Source organism: Scardinius erythrophthalmus (genome assembly GCF_964197995.2).
Source record: "Scardinius erythrophthalmus genome assembly, chromosome: 6".
In the NCBI taxonomy this organism is placed as follows: domain Eukaryota; kingdom Metazoa; phylum Chordata; class Actinopteri; order Cypriniformes; family Leuciscidae; genus Scardinius; species Scardinius erythrophthalmus.
Genome location: NC_138226.1, coordinates 34,394,204 through 34,414,932, shown reverse-complemented (window position 1 = coordinate 34,414,932; position 20,729 = coordinate 34,394,204). Strand labels below are relative to the sequence as shown.

Genomic DNA, 20,729 nt, shown 5'->3' with positions numbered 1-20,729 from the left:
CTGCTTGAGTCTCATCGAACTGCCATCTCCGAGGACTTCAAAAAAACTTTCTCATCTCTTGAGACCAAGTTGAACGGTGTCATAACTACTGTGACAGAACACGCTGAGAAACTTGAAATCCTTGAGAGTGAAGGTGACGCGCGAGAACTATGCCTAAAGGCTGCCAAGGAAGCTATCACCAAGCTCCAGACAGACCATGCAAACTAGCAACTAAAATCGTCTACCTCGAATCACGGAGCCGGCGTAACAACATCAGGGTCATTGGTGTACCTGAATCCATGGAGGGGCCACAACCGACAGCTTTCTTCACCAAGATGCTCGAGGAGGTCTTTGGTGGGGTGCTCGATTCGCCTGTGGAGTGTGAACGGGCTCACAGAGCCCTGGCACTCAAACCTCCACTCCACTCCACTCTCCTCAGGTTCCAGGTAAAGGATAAGATCATCCGCCATGCACGGACCATGAGGGGTAAGCTGAAATTCCGGGACCATTCCATCCTTGTATTTGAGGACTACCCTCCAGAGGTTGTGGAGCAGCGGAAAGAATTTAAGACGGTCATGTCGGAGTTGTACGTTGATTCAAGCCGGCCTTGCTCTACCCGGCCAGGCTTTACATTAAGATGGAGTCGGGAGGTAGGAAACACTTTCCAACGGTAGCTGAGGCTGAAGCTTTCATTGTCTCCTTGCCCTCGCGGAACACTTAGATCATAGTTTTGCCCAAATCCATGCGACGAGGGTGACAGACCTGCAGGCCACGGCTTACTGTCGTTTGAGCTCCTATTTTATTTCGTTCTCTATTGATAACGCTCAGCGGTGATCTGTTTGCCACTACTTTTGCGGATTTTGGGCGACAGTCTCCATCATGACTTATTGTTTCCTATAAGTTAGCCTACTCCCCTTTACGGGAGACTCGAATCTTGTTTTCAGGCGGAGAGGTGAGAGACATTTTGCTTTCCATTTCTATGAGACTATTTTCATTTTTTTTTTTTTTTTTTCTGCGAGTCGGCGCGGATGACTGCGGCGTGGTACAAATTGTTTATACAATGGTACTAGAATATTGTTGTGTGTGTGTGCGTTGTGTATGTGCGTGGGTTTGGTTGCTCCGAGCGTGTTTGCGACTATCGCCGTGTCAATGTCTCAATGTAATCCCAGAAAACTCCATGATCAATTTGTACTGCTTATATTTTGGGTTTTGATGATTTCAATATTGTTGGAGATTCTCAGCACTGTATTGATATGGATGGCAATACTACTTGTAATGTTTTTGACCCTGGTAACTTAAAACAATTAAATGATATATATAATTATACACGGTTACATTTAAACATCAGAAGCCTAAACAAACATCATTCTGATTTAGTTTCTCTACTATCTAACTCAAGCTGTCACTTTGATGTTATTGGGTGTAGTGAAACCTGGCTCAATGAATTTTCAAATGCCGATTTACTTAACCTTGATGGATACAATCTACACATTTAGAACAGACCAAATAGAACAGGTGGAGGGGTCTGCCTTTATGTTAAGAGTAGCCTCCAAGTAAATATCTGTGATTTTCATTTAGAGGATGATCATTGTGAGTCTTTATTCATTGAGATTAACAATTATGACAAAACATTTATCGTCGGTGTAATCTATTGTCCACCAGACTCTGCTCTTGACACTTTTTATTGTAAACTAGAAGATCTATTACATAAACTGAATAATCAAAAAAAAGACTGTATACTTCTTGGTGACTACAACATTGATATCTCTAAGGAAGATGGGGCGAATCATGACTTCATGAACACATTGCATTCCTCCTCTTTTTTCCCCACCATTGATAGATTTACTAGAGTAACACCTACATCCCAAACTATTACTGACTATATCATTACTAATATTCAAAACATCAAGCTGGAGACGGGAGTCGTACAGGCTGACATCACAGATCATTTCCCAATTGCAATATTTTTTGGCTCTGGCAAATCAGTCTCTCCTCCACTCTCTAAAATTAAATCTAAAATTCTTAATGAGAGAACCTTACAGCATTTAACTGTTAACCCTCTGGGGACCACAAACGCACCCGCGCGTTTTGCTCGTTTTTTTTTTTTTTTTGCAATGAAAATAAACACTAAATGCTCTGTTAATTTTGATCTTTCATTTTCGTGTAATACATCAATCGATCCTGTTCAGTTTCTATTTTTTTTCTGTATACTCACAATAAAAATAAAGTGTTTTGCTTTTTGACAAATAAAGAAAAAATAACATGATGCGATTTCTGCCTTCTCTCTGTCAGTAAACTCCCATTTGAAACGCGTTTGAAAATGATCTATAACTCCGCGAAAATTCAGTCAAACAGACCCACGGGCATAAAGCTTGAGATTGCATCTTTTAAATGAAGTCATTTATATAAAAAACAAATATGCTCAGCTTCTGTAATCTGTATAAAAAGAGAGCGACTCCTGTCGAGCTCATTACGAGCTAATTCACAGTAATGTGACCACTCCCCGGAGAGCGCGTGCTATTCAAACGCAAATTCTGAGAACTATTTCAGAGCTGTGAAACTCCCACATCAGCTGTAAACAAAGCGCGTCGCGACTCCTTGCGAGTGAGACATTATAGCCTACCTTATGGAGAAAAGATTCCTCAGAACAGTGCTGATGAGGAGCAATATCTCCTGATATGAGGAGCAGATCCCGCTGAGGAGTGAGGTAGGCTGTTTTCTTTTCTCACGTGTGGAATAACGTTATGGAATAACGTTAGTGTAGGCCTATGTAAACCGCAAAAAGATGAATCGCATTACTATAATATGACTCGCCTTTCTGAGAGATGAATGAAGGGGACATATTTGTAAAGACTGTTTAGCCTAAATATGAATCGTGCGTCTGTGTGTGAAAGAATAAACTGCTTTGCTATAGCCTACTGAGATGAGTAAAAATCGACTGGAATATGTTGAAATAAAATGTATTTGTATAAGCAACGTATTAAACTGCAAAAAAATACTATTTTTGTCAAAAATAAATTCATAGACTAAGATGTTAGATGTTCCAATGTTGGCTATATTCAAACTAATGAATACATATGATAAAATGTAAGCCTATAATCTTTTTTTTTTTTTTTTTACAAAGAAAGAGTACACTTGAAATATTGTTGAAATTGTAATTATTGTTGTAATTGTAACATTTTTAATAAAATAGCAAAACATATTTACAAGAGAGATGTAAGTAAAATCTTAAATGGTCAATATAAGTCTTCTTCTAAATACATCTTTTGTCCTTGCATTGTGGCTCAGTCAGTTTCACACCTGAGTGAAAGGCTCATCATTATGCAGAGTGGGTGGGACATTGTAATCTAAGGTGTAAACTACTCCTCCCCCTCGCATATTGGCTTTCCAAGCAAAACCTGTTTTACACCATTTAAATCAATGTATTTTTTTTGTGAACGATAAAGCAAGACTATTTTTACATCATTTTGAAGCTAGAACTCAAAGGGACAACATCCATTAGTCAAAAGTCTTGTGGACACATATTTAATATGTGTTTTGTGGTCTTAATTCAGCAACTTTCATTTTAATTTTTTCCAATAACCACGTATAAACATTATTCTCTTAAAAATACAAACATCTACATACACGTTGCTCGCATATTATGGTAGCCCTGTTTGTGCTATATAGAGTGAATTTACACCTTTGCCATTAACATGTTTATAAATTACTGAAAAAAGCACAAATGTCAAGGCATGTCAGAACATCTCAAGGACCCCAAAAACAGCTTGGTCCCCAGAGGGTTAACATACATGCCAAGTCGTGGGCTTCTGTCTATGCGACTCCTGATGTGTATGACAATCTGATAAAGATCATTCAAGACTCCATCAAGGACACAATTCCTGAGAAGACTGTCAAATGCAGCACTACTCTCCAGAACCCTTGGATTACAAAGGGAATTTTGAAATCTATTAAATTTAAAAGTAGGCTTTACAAATTCTACACGAAAAATCCTTCTAGTTTAAATAAAGAGAAATATATTTCCTATAAAAAAAAATTAACACCGATTATAAGAAAGAGCAAAAGAAATCATTACACAGAACTTCTAAAAGCTTCACAGGGGGACTGCAGGAGGTCATGGAATGTTTTAAATTAAGTTCTCAATAGGAGACATAAACAGACTGCTCTACCTGATCTTGGTGATGCCAAAGCTGATTTTGCAGAGTTTTAATAATCATTTCGCTTCAATTGGTGTAAATCTGTCTAAAAAGATAAGTCAACCCAAGGGTGTCACCTTTAAGCATTTTCTTTCTGGTAGTTACATTCATTCTTTCTTCATGATACCAACAGACAGTACCGAACTCCTCAAGATCATTTTGGACTTGAGGAGCTCATACACCGCTGGTGTAGATGGAATATCTAGTAAGATCATGAAGGCCATTGCGAACATCATTGTAGAGCCACTGGCTCATTGTATTAACCTTTCTTTATTTACTGGTATTGTACCTAAAATGACAAAAATCGCTAAGATAATTCCAATTTTTAAATCGGGCGATAGAAATGATATGAATAATTACCGGCCCATATCAATTCTACCCACTTTTTCTAAAGTAATGGAGAAGGTAGTATACAATAGACTTAGTGGCTATCTTAATAAATTAGATATTCTTGTTCCCTTTCAATACGGTTTCAGAAAAAAGAGCACAACCTGTATGGCAATACTAGACCTAATTGAACAAATTAATGACTGTATCGAATAGGGAAAATGTGGTATTGGTATTTTCTTGGACTTATCAAAAGCCTTTGATACCATTGATTTTGATATCTTATTGCACAAATTACATCACTATGGTATCAGAGGTCTAGCACTTGGATGGTTCAGAAGTTATCTATTTGAGAGGGAACAGTATGTCCATGTCAATGATCATAATTCTGCTTGTAAGCCCATAATCTTTGGGGTCCCCCAGGGCTCCATTTTAGGGCCACTCTTTTTTATTTTATATATAAATGATTTTGTAAATTCATCGACATTATTACATAAAATCATCTTTGCAGATGACACAAATTTGTTTACATCACATAGTAACCCAATTATTTTACAAGATATAGTCAATTCAGAGTTAATCAAAGTTGACTCTTGGTTTAAATGCAATAAACTGTCATTAAATGTAAGCAAAACAAATTTTATTATATTTAAATCAACCAAGAAAAAATTATTTGAAAACAATGACCACTGCCTGATTAAAATTAATGACCAATTAATAAAAAGAGTGCATTCTACTAAATTCCTGGGGGTCCTCATTGACGAATCTTAAATGTCATATTGATCATCTTGTTAACAAACTGTCAAAGTATGTTGGCTTGTTTTATAAGATTAGACACATTCTTCCGCTGTCTGCCCTACTCTTGTTGTAAAAAACTCTTTTTGAACCACATCTTAATTACTGTAATGTGATATGGTGCAACACCTTCACAAGTCATCTTAGAAAACTTGCATCATTGCAAAAGAAAGCCATACGGGCTCTGTCCTGGTCAGAGATAAATTCTCCTACTCACCCTCTATTTTATCGTTTTAAGTTACTAAGATTAGCTGAGCTAAATAAATATCATAATCTAAATAAGATAAATATCTTATGTTTCAAATTGTTAATAGCCTGAACTCTAGATTGAGTAGTCTTGTTCCTATCTCCAGCCCCCAGCATACAGTACATACCAAACGAGAACCAAACCACTCATATCTGGAAAATATCGCCAGATCGACATGTTCGGACCAGTATGAGCGTTGTCTGTAGGGGGCCGCAGATTTGGAACGGGATTGATGATGGATTTAAGGTGTTGCCCTCTATCTCCAACTTTAAAAGACAACTAAAAAAATATTGTCTATCAACGTATATTTAATATATAACTGTCTACTCATGGACTACTGGGATCTAAGTGTATGAATGTATGTGTATGTACTTGTATGTATGCAGTGGTGCCCTTTTGCGTGCTTTCAGTTTACTTACCATCGTCAGGTTACAGGTGCTAACTGTGTACCTTGTCTGTACCACTATGGGCTCCCACCATATAATTTTTTTTTTTTTTCGCTTTTTTGGGGGACCCATTCACGATACCAAATTCTGTTTCTGTACCCCCGCTGTATTATAGAATTTGCTGGTAGTGGTATTTTGTGAATAAACCCAAACTCAAACTCAAACGGAAGCTCTTGAACTATCAGAAGGAGATCGAGTTAACATCTACACAGATAGTCGTTATGCTTTTGGCGTGGTCCATGACTACCTTGCCCTGTGGAAAAGACATGGACTTATCACTAGCAGTGGGAGCATAATACAACATGCTTCCATAATTCGTTGCTTGATAACAGCATGTCACTTGCCCAGAGAAGCAGCCATGATCAAAGTAAAATCACATCAATCTGACAAGTCCAAAGAAAGTCGAGGAAACACTGCAGCAGATATAGCAGCTAGAGAACTTACTCCTGTTACCCTGGTATAGGAAAACAGCAAAGATAATCCTGAGGTCCATCTTCTGTCATCTCAAACAGAGACAGATGAAGAGAAAGAACAATGGATAAAAGCGAGAGCGAAAGAAGATGATCAAGGTATCTGGAGAATTCCAACAGGACAAGTGGTGATGCCTATTGGAACAAGAAGAGAACTAATGCATGTATCATGGAAAAGTGCATGCTGGAGCAAAAGCAATGAAAGCTCAAATCAGCGAGACGTGGTTGGTGGTGGCCATGGATTATGAGAGACATTGATGATAACTGTAGGAGATGCTTGATCTGCATGAAAGCAAATGTGGGAATGTCTGTAAAGGTGCGACTGTCACATGCACCCAGACCAACAGGTCCATGGACACACCTCCAAATAGATTTCATAGGACCAGTGGAGGGTACATTCTAGTAATCATGGACAGATTTACTAGATGGGTGGAAGCATTCCCTACGAGAACTTGCACTGCTGAAGCGGCAGCACAGGTAATGGTGGAAGAATAAAAAAAGGGAGTCACTTGCGCTTCAGCCTGGTTGGTGCTCACGGAACAGGACACAATGTTCAAGAGAGGAACTCCCAGGTCTAGCTAGGACCACGGAAACAGAACCGCAGCACACAACGTTTTTAATAATTTATTAATAAATAGTGACTAACGTTTCGACGCTCATGCGTCTTCTTCAGAGTCAAAGACTGAATGGTAACAATGTACAGATTTTATAGCAGTAAAGTTAAAATCATTGGCCACAAGCCTAAATGGGTGTGGTACATCAATTAATTAATCATAATTAAGCACTCAGGTGTAAATAAAGACGAGAAAAAAAAAATGTATATAAATAAAATAAAGATAATAATAACAACAAAAAAACAAAAAAAATTATATAAATAAAATAAAGATAATAATAACAAAAAAAAAAAAAAAAAAACGAGTATCAGCATAGAAATGCCTCACAGTGTGAACTACAAAAAACATGAGAGACCTAGTTCCTCATTCAAACCATTAGGTTCCACTGTGTTAAGAGTGAAAATCCAGAACGCCTCTCTTTGAAGTAGGGACTTGACTATATCCCCGCCTCGTTTGGAGGGTAGAATTCTTTCAATACCCCAAAATTTTAAAGACGCATTAGAGCCGTGATTCGCTTGTACATAGTGTCTCGCAATTGCATAGTCCATATTACGGTTCCGAATTGCTGCTTTATGTTCTGCAATGCGTAGTTTAAGGGGGCGTTTAGTCTGACCTACATAGACTAGACCGCATGGACATTTCAACATGTAAATCACGTGGGTGGTATTACAATTAATAAAATAATTAATCTTGTATTCTTTACCAGACTGAGGATGGAAAAATTGCTTAGTATCATTTGAGTTGGAACAATGGGTACAATGTCCACATCTATAAAAACCTCAAAGGAGGAGACGGCAATCACGTAGATTTTAATGAAGGGCTCATGGTCGTATGAACCAACCTATCTCTCAGTGAGCACAGACGCTTAAACGTAATACGCGGCGGTTCTGCACATATACAGTGGGGCAAAAAGATAAACCTTTACTTAACACTTTCGTCTCTCCTTCACTTAAATTGAATCCCGAGATATTAATCACAGTCTGTTCAGGTTGCGTGGATTGCGTGGGTTGCGTGGGGAGCGGCGCGTTGGTTCTGCTGGGTACGCTCTGCGACCTCTGCCTCCTCGACCCTCTCGAACCCCTCCTTGTCCGAATTTCATGGCCTATATTAACTCTACCACATCTTTTCTGAGATTCACAGTAGAACACTCTACAGACAATATTAACTTTTTAGATTTGACTATTCACAAAAATTCCCTAGGAGGTTTGGTGACATCGATCTATCGGAAACCTCTGAGCAGAAATACTATCCTCAGAGCAGATAGCCATCATCCTAAACAACCTAATGCAATGCAACGATCACATCTCTTGATTAAAACCAAACACGTCTCTAGTCAAAGACTTTGCTTCTCCACAGAGTTCTCTCATATTGGTGGAGAAATAAAGCATGTGATTAAGAAACATTGGCACATCTTGCAGAGCGATCCAGCTCTCAAAGATATATGTGCAGAACCGTCGCGTATTACGTTTAAGCGTCCACGCTCACTGAGAGATAGGTTGGTTCATACGACCATGAGCCCTTCATTAAAATCTACGTGGTTGCCGGCTCCTCCTTTGGGTTTTTATAGATGTGGACATTGTACCCATTGTTCCAACTCAAATGATACTAAGCAATTTTTCCATCCTCAGTCTGGTAAAGAATACAAGATTAATTCTTTTATTAATTGTAATACCACCCACGTGATTTACATGTTGAAATGTCCATGCGGTCTAGTCTATGTAGGTCAGACTAAACGCCCCTTTAAACTACGCATTGCAGAACATAAAGCAGCAATTCGGAACCGTAATATGGACTATTCAATTGCGGGACACTATGTACAAGCGAATCACGGCTCTAATGCGTCTTTAAAATTTTGGGGTATTGAAAGAATTCTACCCTCCCAACGAGGCGGGGATATAGTCAAGTCCCTACTACAAAGAGAGGCGTTCTGGATTTTCACTCTTAACACAGTGGAACCTAATGGTTTGAATGAGGAACTAGGTCTCTCATGTTTTTTGTAGTTCACACTGTGAGGCATTTCTATGTTGATACTCGTTTTTTTTATTTATTTTTTTATTATCACACACAGAAAAGAATGGTGAAGCTGCTCTCTCTTACATAATTTGTTAAAAAAGATAAATCAGCTACATCAAAAACAAAATTGTATTGATGTAATAATGATTTTAGAAATGTCTAAACTTAAATCTAAAAGAGATAAAAACACATTGAGTAATCCTCTGGAGCCATATAGTGGTTGTAGGTAAAAGTCTTTGATCATAAAAGTTTTTGTTTTGGCAAATAAATAATAAAAATACCATAAATCCCCATAAAAGACTGAGTGGCAGCATTTGTTTGAAAAACACATCTAAAATGGGAAAGAGCTTTACGATTGACTGCACAATTACATTTGACAACAAATCTGAAGTATATTTTTTACCGAATGGCGAAAGCTATGCAAATGGATCACTACAATTCATAGAAACAACTGAATTCCAGGCAGTGAAAGATGGATTTGCAGTTATCATTTTGAAAAAATATGGGTATTTAGGGGTAAATTTATGAAAAACACAATGTTTTGTTTTTATTATTTGCAATAGCCGACCCCAGGGGGTTAAATGAAACATAAAATAAATAATTTATATAATTTAGTAGATTATTATAGATCTATTATAGTATTATAGATTATAAAGGTTTTTAAACATCTGAAAGGTCATCTTAAAGACCTTTAATTTTTTTTTTTTTTCAAAATAGTCCGCCCAGTGAATTTTGCCCATTTCCACGACTGTATATATATATATATATATATATGACCAAATAAAATAAATCACATACTAAGACAACAATGAATCATGAACAATAGTTTATTGTTCTATGGTGTACATTGCAGAAAATTAAATACTCTAATACAGAGAAAACACAATGTTACTCACAGAAAGACATGTCAGTGGACATATTATGTAATCAATTCTCATATACACATCTCTGCTGTCTCTCAGACCTTTCACACCTTTCGTCTGAAAGGTTTACTTTTCTTAGGATCTCAGATTGAATACCCAAATGGCATATAGTGAACTACAACATTTCTCAACAGCATTAGGCCAGTAATGGTGCAGTTTTCCCTAAGTTTTAAGGATTTGGCTACCCCAGACACCTTGTCTAATCCTTATTTAAGCATTTTATGCTTTTGCAAATGATTGAAGCAGGATAAAACAAGACCTGTCTTAAACAGGCAAAATTAATTAAACACTTTCTCTTTGGTAGAAATTAAATAAATATAATAGAATATGAATGTTTATGTTTATGCCAAACAGTCAGCAAACTATGTCCATGTCTAATGAAATAATTATTTAAAGTTTAGACTAAAATACACTGCCCGGCCAAAAAAAAAAAAAAAAAAAAAGCCTCTGTTTGGATTTATACAAGCAAATGCTTAAGGGTCAGTGACTCAATCATTATTGCAATGATTATTATGTTTCTAGCATGTTATATGTTTGGCAACAGTTCTTCTAACCCTAAATTATGGAGTGTGTATAGCTTTTCATTTCTTAAACAACCATGTAGGAAGACATTATAATGGCCATATTCCAGAATGACAAATGTCAAGATTCATCAGGCTCAAATTGCGAAAGGTGTGTGAAATGGTTGGGAGGAGGCATGAAGAATCGTTTTCACATGAATTGGCACTTAAATTCACTGAAAGTCTTTGGGATGAGCTGGAGTAGACTTTACAGAGTGCTTGACTCTTTCATTGTCAACACAAGATCTTGACCAGAAATTGATGCATCTCTTGATGTACATAACATCACAACATTTATTTCCATCAAGTTGTGCATCCATTTTTGGTCCATTCTTTCACAATTTGAGTCTGATGAATCTTGACATTGTCATCCTAGAATATGGCCATGATGTGTCTTCCTACATGGTTGTTTAAGCTACATGGTTGAAAAGCTACACACTCCATCAATTAGGGTTTAGAATAACTGTTGTCAAACATATGACAAACTAGAAACATAACAATCACTGTAATAATGATCCAATAATAGACTCTTCAGCATTTTCCTATTTAAATCAAAACAGTTTTTTTGTTTTTGTCCGGTGAGCGTATAAAATGCATCATATGCATTATACTTCATTGAGTGTGGAAAACCCCTATAGAGACAAGAATTGTTAGTGTCACATCGACATAGGCAATCTTAACACAAATCAGATATTTGAAGTGATATACTGTAATTTGTAGACAAGTTCCAGTTAAAGCTGTACAAAAAATAGAACTCTATATGCACAAGAACTTCACAAGGCATATTTCTCTCTCACACACACACACACACACACACAAAGAGAGAGAGAGGTCACAGAGAAATCCCTACTGAACAGCCTCACATCTTAGTGAAACATCACAAATACACTGAGTGTTCAACCACACAGACTTAAAGCACAATATAACAGACAAGTAAGTTATGCAGTTATACATTTTAAGAAATAACAATGCTCCACTATACTCCCATGTTAATTTATATACAGATAATTTTATGTTTGGTTTCAGATATGCTGGGCTCTTCCATTTCTGTATTTTCAAGGCTGTTGAGTGCTGATTATATTCTTTAGCAGCTTAGAGCCTTTATATAGTGCAATAGAGTGCAATTTCTACTTGAATATAACATTACACAATTTACACTTTCTTCACAGTCATATATTTCACTTTGGCATTTAGAAGTCCTCTAGATCAGAGGTCCCCAACCCTGAGGTTGCGACCCATTTACAGACTGTGGAACAATTTGGAAAAGTTGCTACCAGGGTTACAAGAAAAATCTGGGGGGGGGGGGAGAAAAAAAGAATATATACCTAGTGGGCACGATTCAGAAAACATAAATTTCACTCTTGCAACAGGCTTGGCCAATGTTTCTTTAGAGCAGGAGGTAGGAAAAGTCAGAGCAATGATGATAATGCAGCTACTGATGAGAAAATGGGGGAAGAGAAAGCTGCTTTTAACTGAAAATACTATGAATCGTATCTGAAATATGGTTTTGTGGTTGTGGCAGTTCAGATGCTCCAAACCCCATGTGTTCACAATTCAGAGATAAATAAGCTAATGAGTCCATGAAACCCTGAAAATTGCTTCAGCATCTTGAAACTAAGCACCCAGCACTGAGAGACAAACCCCTCTCTTTCCCAGCCATTGACAAGTTTTCCTGCAATCCATTTCACTGTTATACGGTAGGGGGAGTGGTTACGGATCTTCTGACATAGTACAGCATTACTTGATCCAAAAGCAAGCGAAGAAGACCTGTGTAAACCAGACGGAGCAGGTAGACGTTCGCTGCATCCGAAAACTTAAAAATGCTGCCTTCAGATTTGAGGATGCATTCCAAGGTAGAAAGGCATCAAGGCATGTCTGAATCCAATGTTAGCTTAACTTTCTGTCTCCTGAGAAACCTTCATCTGATCGATTTTTGAAGGCAGCATAGATGTATCCTTCGCTGCCTTTTATATTCCACAACCCATTCTGTGCATTCCATTCTGTGACAGTTAGCCTAAAAAATAAAAATGACATCTGAGAGTTGAGGTTGGTGGTCAGTTTGTGTGTAAATGTATGTTTTTGACCAACGTTTTCCACTTCTGATGTCATTTCTAGTGAGAAATTACTATTGTAGTAATTAAATATTTGCTTAGTTATTCCCAAAGCTCGCTCTATTTTGCTTGTAGATCATTAAACCGTTACGTGATCATTAAAAAGTTTCGTGAGGTACCTTCGTGCGCAAAGGTGTCTACAAAGGTATTGCCTATAAGGCAGACACAAGCCTAAGTTTTCGGACGCAGTCGTTGCTTACAAGCACATTAGCTCAACAAGTAAGCTAACATGATCATCAAACATTCAACAGTATATAAATCAAACGTTACAGAAAAAAAATATAGAACCCAGGAAGACTTGCACAAAGTTCTGTCCAAGCTTTAGGGGCGTTGATGGACTCTATCTACTTGATCTATGTTTTGATCATCTTTTTGAATCTGATATGTACAAAGTTGTTGACAAAAACGTGATTTTCATAGCTTTTTATTCTATTTTTTTTTATGAAACATTCAAGTGTTGATAAAAAACAATGAATGAAGCTAGAATTATAATTATTGTTGTTATTATTTATTATTATTTATATTATTTTAAGCAGAGGCTCTATTCTATTTTTTATATATATTGGCCTGGTTTCACAGACAAGCCAGAAGTAGGCATTTGTTTAAGCCAGAAGCCATTCGTAAGCCATTTGTTTAAGCCAGAAGTAGGCATTTGTTAAATTAGGACATTTAAGTAGCTTTTAGAAAATGGCCTTAGAAAAAAAAAAACATTACTGGTGTGTATCTTGAGAAAAAACAATGGCACAGACATATTTTAAAATAGAATGACACCACAAACATGCATTTTAGTCCGGGACTAGACTTAAGCCTTGGCTGTGAAACAGGGGAATCGACTTTTTTACATATTTATGCAACAAAATATTCTGGAGGCCCATGCCATTTTTGTGAATATCATAAAAAAAAATATTGGTGCTGGCTGGCAACTTTAGTAAACACTGGCGGGGAAAGAGTTAATTACTCAAAAAGGGCAACAGCAACTGCTGAAAACCACCACTTCATCTACCACTTTCACTCTGAGAATTGATGATATTGAAGAGCAATTCTTAGACATGACACAATAAACACAATCAATAGCCCGTAAGTGTGACTGAAGGTGTGAATGTGTGCATGCCTGTGTATGAGCATAGTGTCCCCAGCCTGTGGCCCGAGATGCTGGGATTTACTCTAGTATCCTGTGACCCGTGAGAATTGATGGACGGAATGGAAGGATAGATAAATTAGTAAATTAATCATTGCTCTGATCACACCTCAAACCCCCCACCAATGCCTGGCCATTTCCCAAAAAATACTTTTAAAACAAAACCGGTTGAAGACCCCTGCTCTAGGCTTTGAATTATCCGTTACTTTTGGTCTGTGATGTATAAAAGGTTGGAGACTCCTGCTCTATATGAAGCATCTTGTCAAATTACTTTGGATGATCAGTTACATCGTTTTTTTTTTTTTTTTTTTACCTCTTTGGACATCAGGGTTTGTTTCATGCATTTGCACATGAGCAAAAACGCAACCTATTTCCTTTACATTCAGAAATGACAAGGCTTACAGAAAATCATCCTGTCTACAGGTACCCTACTCCGTACAATCAAAATGGATTTCACAACCTGCACAATCACAACCTGCACAAAGCTGGGTTAAAAAACACCAGTATCCTGTTGCAGACCACATTATGCTGTCTGACGTCAACACGTCTTAAAAAAAAAATAAATAAAAAAAAAATATTTATTTTTGGTCATCTGTATATAAACTCAGCAAAAAAAGAAATGTCCCTTTTTCAGGATACTATATTGTAAAGATAATTTTGTACAATCCAAATAATCTTTATGGTTTAAACTTTTTTTTTTTTCTTGTTCAATAAACCATCAATAATGTTTTGCAGTTTACATTCCTCTCCTCCCTTTTTGTTCAGGGAACATATTCACTCATTATTCTATTTTTTTAATTGTCAATTATCTGAGCAACTTAAGTTTATGTCTCAGATGTTGAATGTTTTTATGTTCATTCTAATATTTATGTTCATATTTACACATTAAGAAATCAGCTGGAAATAAAAGTAGTTGAAAGTGAGAGGATGTTTCTTTTTTTGCTGAGTTTCTGAAAACAGATATACAGACATTTTAAGTGTGACTTTGTAAATTACACCAAACAAAACATTTATGGCACAAAGCTTAACGTGCAACTCAAAGCATTTGGCACTTGTAGGATCAGTTGAGGTAGCAGTATCTCAGTACTCTATCACCATCTATTGACTACAAAACAGAATACAATTTCCTTAATTTTTTCAAAGCACAGGTTTCATCGCAAGACAGTCTTTCCCTCTTAAATTCCAGCAATCTTTGGCATCTTAACTGAGCATTTTAAATGTCCCAATAACACTGACAGACAGAGATAAGAGGGGTACCAGGCCGCTGGGTTACTCTTTAACGTCCTTGACCACTGTCACCTGAGATAAGGTTTTCTTGACACGTAGTGCTGTAAGCCGAGCAGCTGGATTGGCATGCCAGCACTCCCGCATGGTCTTACCCATAACCCTCAGTGCCTGGAACAAACACAAACATACATGGGTGATTCTTTACTTTTGACTACTTGAAATCTGGAAATCTTTAAAATGTTTCATCTATGTGAAATCATTCATCTCATGTCCTCGTTCCATATTTAGGGAAAAAGGGTTATGTATGTAACCAATACGTTTCTTTCTTGTGTGAATGTGTGTGTGTTTATGTTTAGATTAATTATAGTGTGTTCCATAGTCAAATAAATTTGTGTGTGCATTCACCCAAGATCTTTGCTGTTCTCTGATCACAGATAAAGTCCCTTTAAAAAAACAAAAATATCGATCTTGCTACATGCTCTAAAACTCTATACATTAAGAAGTTTTTCTGTGGCCATGAAATTAAGGCCCCGATATACTTCAAGAGAACTTGAAGAACGAACTGGTGTGATGTAGTTCAGACTATCAGTATGATTACTGACTAAATGTTTGTGCTTAAAGCAAGTACAGCACAATGTTGGTGAAAGGCGTGCATTGCATGGACCTCATTAAACATAACAAAAATTACAATTCACAAAAACTGTGAGAAATAAATTACCCACAACATTAAATAAAAAGGATAGCTCTGTATAATTCATACATGACAAATTACTGAAAATTATAATAAATTCAAAACAACAGTATAAAAATAAAAGCAAATTAAAGCTGCAAGCAGCGATGAAAGGGCCCTCGCACTCGTGCCATCGTCACTCGGTGGCTTTAGGAAGACAGAGCATGGTTGGGCAATGTGCATTTAAGGAGGTATATATAGTAGTTGCTAGCATGTTAAGTATGTTTCTAGCAAGCTCAGTACACAGTAGTTATGTGGTTAGTACTGCATTACTGTGTTAACCATGTCAGTTTATGTTGCCAGTAGGTGGGGTTATGTCTATATCTGAATATTGCTATGTAGATGTGTTCAGTGCAGGACTTTTATCAAACATGTGAAGTTTGGGGCAGATTGGACATTGTATGCTTGAGTTACAACAACTTCCTTTAGCATTTCTAGCATGTTTTATGATGTTTCTAGCATATTACATATTAATTTTGGGGTAGATTGGACATTGCATGCCTGAGTTACAGCAAATTCATATTTAATTGCAGTAATAGCATGCTTCAACACTTAGCTAAGTATTTGATAGCATGTTTCAAGTATGTTGCTAACATGTTTAGCAGTTAGTGGCACTTTTTTATGTTATTAGGAGTCCAGAACAGTGTTAAATGTCACTTCCTGTTGCCAGTGACTGTGACGCAGTGGTGGTGCCGCCGGCTTTGGCCCTTCATCGCTGCTCGCAGCTATATTTATATATACAGTATATATATATATATATATATATATATATATATATATATATATATATATATATATATATATATATATATTATATATATATATATATATATATATATATATATTAGTGTTGTCAGAAATATCGATATTTCGATAAAAAACGATACTGAAATATCTGAACGGTTCCAATACTAATGTCCCGAAGTATCAATACTCCCATACTAGCCGAGCTGTCACTTTCACTTCTCTCCAAAGGCGTGTTGACAAACACCACACGTGACCACACTCGTCTCATTCGCTGCAAAAGCGAAGTGTATGGAAAGATGGCGAGTGCGGCGCCCTCGCGACCGGCTTTTGGTTGATAAAGAACACCGTGAGCGGGCATGTCGGAGAATAGCGCGGACACCTGTTAAAAACACACCGCGAGCGGGCATGTCGGAGAATAGCGTGGACACACGCTACACAACGCGAGCGGGCATTTCGACAATAGCGCGGACACGCGTTAAAAACACACCGCGAGCGGGCATGTCGGAGAATAGCGCGGACACGCGTTAAAAACACATCGCGAGCGGGCATGTCGGAGAATAGCGCGGACACGCGCTTCACACTGCAAGCAGGCTGCGGGCACCCAGAACATTGTTTGGCTATCAATATCCCATACCTGTTTCTGAAAACAGACTTAACAAACAAGCTCCGGGGGACCATTTAGTAGCATGTACCTGTATGCTACTCAGCATCAATGGGTCACCTCTTTCTGAATTCCCCTATAACTAACTGTAACTCCCCTGTAACTTCTCATTTTAACTTTTCTGAAACATTAACCAAGATGGCCTAGTATTGTTGTTATGAGTGTGTTGTCTCGTTTTTTCACTGTAATTCTTAAAGGTGGTATCAGTGATTTCAGGCCCAAAAATATTTTTATCACATTCATCTAATCTTTCCTAACGATCCGCTAGCTGCCCGCCCCATAAGCATGCCGTCAAAAAACTGCGTCTCTGTAGGCAGCCTAGGCTCTGAGATCTGCACACAAAAACAAATGGTTTAGCCAAACACTCAAAACCAAAACAAATAGCGTTCCAACCAATCACCGATAGGGGGAGGGTGTTGTGAGGTTTTGTGCTCGTGCACGGCTGCACGCGAAGTCAGAGCTGAAGAAAAAGCTGGCTCAAAACCTCACAACACCCTCCTGATTGGTTGGAAAACTATTTGTTTTGGTTTTGAGTGTTTGGCTAAACCATTTGTTTTTGTGTGCAGATCTCAGAGCCTAGACTGCCTACAGAGATGCGTTTTTTTGACGGCATGCTTATGGGGCGGGCAGCTAGTGGATCGTTAGGAAAGATTAGATGAATGTGATAAAATAATTTTGGGCCTGAAATCACTGATACCACCTTTAAAGTTAATATAATCTGACTAAGGAATCTTAGAAGTAAATATTTAAACTGTGGTCAAATGTAAATTAACTTGTGCCTATTTAACTTTATTAAAAAAAAATATGATTTAATTCTGCAATTTGCCTTCATTAGCGATTATCATCAATTTGATTACACAGATATAATTAAACTAAACTGAGCTAGACAATGACATCTCTGAATTCAATAATGAAATGCCTTTAACTGAAAATTTAATGTTTAATCTTATTATTATACAATACTGACAGTATCCAATTTGATACTGTTAAGTGCTTTGACACAATCTTGTCAAGCACTATATAAATAAATATATATATAAATATTTTTGTAAAATATACCTCATTGTCATGTTCTAGACTTGTTATATTCAGCTTTAAAGGGTTAGTTCACCCAAAAATGAAAATTCTGTCAGTAATTACTCACCCTCATGTTGTTCCAACCCCGTAAGACCTTCGTTCATCTTCGGAACACAAATTAAGATATTTTTGATGAAATCTGAGAGCTGATCACTCCTCCAAAGGCTTCTAAGTGATTGAAACTTGCTGGCCCAGAAAAGTTATTAAAGAGATCATTAATATAGTCCAAGTGACTACAGTGGCTCAATCTTAAGTTTATCAAGCGGCGAGAATACTTTTTGTACGCAAAAACAAACAAAAATAACAACTTTATTCTACTATTCATTTCCTTCTCTCTGGGCCTCGTAGTGTTTTTGCGTAGCGCGTCTGTGTTGCACGTCATCACGCATCACACACATGACAAACGTCGACCAATAGTGAGCCTACGTGGTGACGTGCAACACAGACACGCTACGCAAAATCACTACGTAAACTAACTCGAGGCTCAGAGAGAAGGAAATGAATAGTAGAATAAAGTCGTTATTTTTGTTTGTTTTTGAGCACAAAAAGTATTCTTGTCGCTTGATAAACTTAAGATTGAGCCACTGGAGTCAGTTGGACTATATTAACAATCTCTTTAATAACTTTTCCGAGCCAGCAAGTTTCAATCCCATAGAAGCCTATGGAGGAGTGATCAGCTGTCAGATTTCATCAAAAATTTCTTAATTTGTGTTCTGAAGATGAACGAAGGTCTTAGGGGGTTGGAACAACATGAGGGTGAGTAATTACTGACAGAATTTTAATTTTTGGGTGAACTAACCCTTTTAATAAAAAAAATACCCCCTTAATATTGTGGCAGTTTTTTTCTCCGTGGTATCGAAAATGGTATCGAATATCGATATTTTTTAAGGTATCGTATCGAAGTTAGAAATTCTAGTATCGTGACAACACAAATATATATACATACATATATATATATATATTAGAGGTCGACCGATTCATCAGTTTTGCCAATTAATCGGCACCGATAGTTGATTGGTGGAACTATCGTTATTGGCAAAAATATATACCGATAGTTTTTCCTGGTTGCGTCCGTTGCTGGAGCGGCCGAGAAGCGCGCGCTGTCATTCATAACACAGTAAGAGAGAGCTGAGAAGGCTCTGCTGGCATCATGCAGTACAAGAGCGGCCTCTAGAGGTGTAATAAAAACTATCACTGATGCCTCGTGTTGTTTATTTCGACACGTGATTCTGCGTGCTGCACTGCACTGAGAGCACACGCTGCGTGGAGAGCTCTGACATCAGACGCGCGTGTAAAATGTATGTATACAGAACATTTTGTCATATCATTATAAAGTGATTAATTTGTTGACTTAATGCTGCATTAGTAGAGAAAGAACAGCACAACAGTATGTTTGTTTGCCTTCGAGGCTGAGAGGACGCTAATATTAGTACCTCAAGCGGTTAAAACACTGACAAAAATAAAGTAAGTCCGACCCGAATGTTTAAAGTCACAATTGTTACCATCTATTTGCATTAGTTTATATCCAGCTGGTCACTTTTATGCGTTAAATATGCAGAGAAGTTGCATATTTAAAGCTAGAGACGTAAGATAGCAAACTGATATGTTCATACAGCCGACAGAAACTAAACAAATCAGAAAAGCATTCGATTTCGGTTGTTTTTTCATCATCACTTTAATACATATTTTGTTATTTTGATTAAATAATAAGCAAAAGTGTGAGACTATACATGTAATATAATATTTATATCATTGTAATGCTCTGGCATTGTAGATATTTAAAGTTGGCCATCTTTAAGCATGACTGTTTGGATTTATATGAAATGATAACACTTACAATAAAATTCCATATGTAACATTAAATAAGGTTAATAACTGCTGTATAAGGATTGTTCATTGTTTGTTTGTTAATAAACATGTACTAATACATTTTTAAATTAAGGTTTTTATTTGTTAACCATTATGGTTAACAAATAAAAACCTTAATTTAAAAATGTATTAGTACATGTTTATTATGTTTATGTTTATTAGTACATGTTTACTATGATAGTTAATGCACTATCAAACTAACATGAAGGATCAAGGTGCAATTTGTTTTTATCCAGTATCAATTTTAAAAACTATCGGTTGATTAATCGGTTATACTCAAGTATGGCCCAACCTAGCTATCGTTATCGGTAAAATCCACTATCGGTCGACCTCTAATATATATATATATATAAAAGACAGAAAATATTACTTGTCTTACCTTATTCTGATTTTATGATACACTTAAAATATTCCACAAGATTGATTAATGTTGATTAACCTGTTGATTAACTGGTGGTAAAATATTCTCACCGTCACATACCTAGTATATTTTATATAGATACAATAGGCCTACCTGATTTTGAACACAAGAGGGCAGTATAGCACTATGAATGACATGATTTATTTATTTTTTGGACTAAAAAAACATTCTGGCTGTT

At 36.9% G+C, this 20,729-nt stretch overlaps 1 protein-coding gene across 1 annotated transcript in view; it reads right to left on the bottom strand.

The window, feature by feature from the left end:
- Nucleotides 1-14,130: 14,130 nt before the first annotated feature.
- acvr1c (activin A receptor type 1C) overlaps nt 14,131-20,729 on the bottom strand; it is a gene marked incomplete at its 5' end in the record, with an annotated part of 133,615 nt that continues 127,016 nt past the window's right edge. Inside the window, one exon of the mRNA XM_081367402.1 lies at nt 14,131-15,214. Within this exon, the coding sequence (XP_081223528.1) occupies nt 15,089-15,214 (126 nt within the window). The 3' untranslated portion in view covers nt 14,131-15,088. The remainder of the gene's footprint in view (nt 15,215-20,729) is intronic.